Source organism: Tachysurus fulvidraco, chromosome 4 (genome assembly GCF_022655615.1).
Source record: "Tachysurus fulvidraco isolate hzauxx_2018 chromosome 4, HZAU_PFXX_2.0, whole genome shotgun sequence".
NCBI classification, from domain to species: Eukaryota; Metazoa; Chordata; class Actinopteri; order Siluriformes; family Bagridae; genus Tachysurus; species Tachysurus fulvidraco.
The window spans coordinates 1,424,078-1,426,577 of record NC_062521.1 but is presented as its reverse complement, the minus strand read 5'-3'; the positions used below and the strand labels follow the sequence as shown (position 1 = coordinate 1,426,577).

Below are 2,500 nucleotides of genomic sequence, written 5' to 3'. Positions count from 1 at the left end.
CGCTGTACTCACACTCCTGACAGCGGGATCCGGCTCGGCCCGCCGGACACACGCACCGATAACCGTTAATCTCGTCCACGCACGTGGCTCCGTAAGAGCAGGGAGACGACTGACACTCGTCCAGGTCTGACACAAAACACAGACAGACGACACGCCGTACACTGAATATATAATCTCATGGTATTATGTTTAATTATGTTCGTGTGTGCTGCGCTCACTGATGCGACAGTCAGGGCCGGCAAACCCAGGAGCACACTGACACCGGAACCAGTTCTCTCCGTCCACACACTTCCCTCCGTTATAACTATGCAGAGAGACAGAGTGAAGACACACACCTTCACCACAGCTACGGTATCAATTACATCATGTTGTATTTTACAGATCTTACGTACCATGGATGAGGATTACAGTCATCAACATCTATAAAAAAAAAAGAAAGATCAGAAGTTTATGCATTAAAACTGCAGGCTCATTAAGGTCATTAAAATGCTTGGGTTGGGCGTGGCCTTACTCTTAGTACAAATAGGCCCCTCCCATCCGTCCTTGCAGATGCAAGTGAAAGTCCCGCCCCCTTCGACGCATGTTCCCCCGTTGGCGCACGGCTGAGAGTCACACGTGCTGTTCACGGCTGCAGAGGTTAAGGGAGATGAGAGACACGTGATGAGTTTAGTGTTTGTCCTGTTAGTGTTGCAGCGCGTCCGGCCGTGTGACGCTGGAGCTCACCTGAGTTACAGGTGCTGCCTCCGAAACCAGGTAGACACACACAGCGGTACGAGTCTCCGTGATCAAAGCAGGTTCCACCGTTTAAACATGTTGTGGAGTCACACTGACTCTCTCCTGTTTTATACACACACACACACACACACACACACACACCACACACACACACACACAACACAAGTTTAATCTGAAATATGCATGAAAATATGTACACAACTGAACAAACATGCGTAATGGAAGAGGTTTCACACACACACACACACACACACACACACACACACACACACACACACACACACACACACACACACACACACTTACGTGATTGACAGGTCTTTCCCTTCCAGTTGTCTGTGCAGTGGCAGTAAAAGTCATTGAGCAGGTCGACACAGAGACCACCGTTCATACACACCTCAGACTCACACTCGTTTACCTCTGCACACAGAAACGAGAGATTAGACAACATAGGTGAGGAGAAGAGAGGAGAGGAGAGGAGAGGTGAGGAAAAGAGAGGAGAGAAGAGGAGAGGAGAGGTGAGGAGAGGAGAGGAGAGGAGAGGAGAGGAGAGGAGAGGAGAGGAGAGGAGAGGAGAGGAGAGATGAGGACTAACCCTGGTCACACAGCTGACCCTCCCATCCGTCACGGCACACACAGCTAAACGAGTTAATGGCGTCTAAACATGTTCCCCCGTTCACACATGGAGATGAAGAGCAGTCATTAACATCTGCACAGGAGACACAACATTATCATACTTACACACAAACCCATCTCATATCTCTCAGTAATACATTATCTACATCTCCTAACTCTGAATGTATCTCCACACTACACTCATTCACTACACTCATATGTGTGTGTGTGTGTGTGTGTGTGTGTGTGTGTGTGTGTGTGTGTGTGTGTGTGTTACAGCGTGCTTCTGTCTCTGTAACTCACTCTCGTGACAGTAGGTCCCTGTAAACCCTGGCAGACAGGCACAAGTAAAGTTGCCTCCTGATTGGCTGACACAGCGACCGTGCGGGCCGCACACGTTGGATGATATGTGCCACGCCCCTTCCTGCTTGGAGTTGTTTGCCACAGAAATGGTGCAGCTGTCAATCACTAGGATCAAAACACAGCAGCAGATTTACTCCTATTGTTTGGTATTGTGCTTACCGCTGCAGGAAAACATTCAGTGAGAGAGTGGTGTGTGTGTGTGTGTGTGTGTGTGTGTGTGTGTGTGTGTTTAACATTATTAGAAACGTGTCTGGTTGATTCCAAGTGAAATCCGAGTGCCGTGAGGCATCACCTTGACATGATCTGATCTTGCAGTGGTCCGTCAGCTCGGCGCAGGTTCTGCCCTCGTACCCGTCGGCGCACTCGCAGTAGAACCCTGACTGCAGGGCGTGGCACTGAGCTTTGTTTACACACGGGTTAGGAACACACGGGTCCAGCTGGACCTGATATGGGAACGAGACAGAACCAGGTCAAGTTAAACGGAACAGGAGAAAGTAAAGGAAAGAGTGAAAGAGGGAGGAAGAGTTAGAGAATGGTGAAGAATGAAAGAGGAAGTGAGGTGGCAGAGCGATAGAAAGGTAGAGAAAGTGAGCAAGGAAGAGGGAGAGAAAGTGAAAAAATGAAGGAATGGAGAGAGAAAAAGAGAAAGAGGGAGAGAGAAAAGAGAGAAGAATAATACAAATGGAACCAGTGGTAGAGAAGAGAGAGCAACCAAAAGCAAGAGAAGGGAGAAGAGAGATTTAAAAAAACTAACAGGGATAAAAAAAAAGAGAGTGAAAGAGGGAGT

The 2,500-nt window shown here is 48.4% G+C and overlaps 1 protein-coding gene across 2 annotated transcripts in view; it reads right to left on the bottom strand.

Annotated features, from left to right (window-relative positions):
- The window catches only part of jag2a (jagged canonical Notch ligand 2a), a 24,217-nt gene that overhangs the window by 7,247 nt on the left and 14,470 nt on the right, over positions 1–2,500 (bottom strand). For both annotated transcript variants that reach the window (XM_027167741.2, XM_027167747.2), the window contains 9 exons: positions 2,006–2,156; positions 1,654–1,818; positions 1,331–1,444; positions 1,042–1,155; positions 724–837; positions 512–628; positions 393–420; positions 219–304; positions 13–126 (listed from right to left, as the gene is read on the bottom strand). In XM_027167741.2, the coding sequence (XP_027023542.2) occupies positions 13–126; positions 219–304; positions 393–420; positions 512–628; positions 724–837; positions 1,042–1,155; positions 1,331–1,444; positions 1,654–1,818; positions 2,006–2,156 (1,003 nt within the window). The remainder of the gene's footprint in view (positions 1–12; positions 127–218; positions 305–392; positions 421–511; positions 629–723; positions 838–1,041; positions 1,156–1,330; positions 1,445–1,653; positions 1,819–2,005; positions 2,157–2,500) is intronic.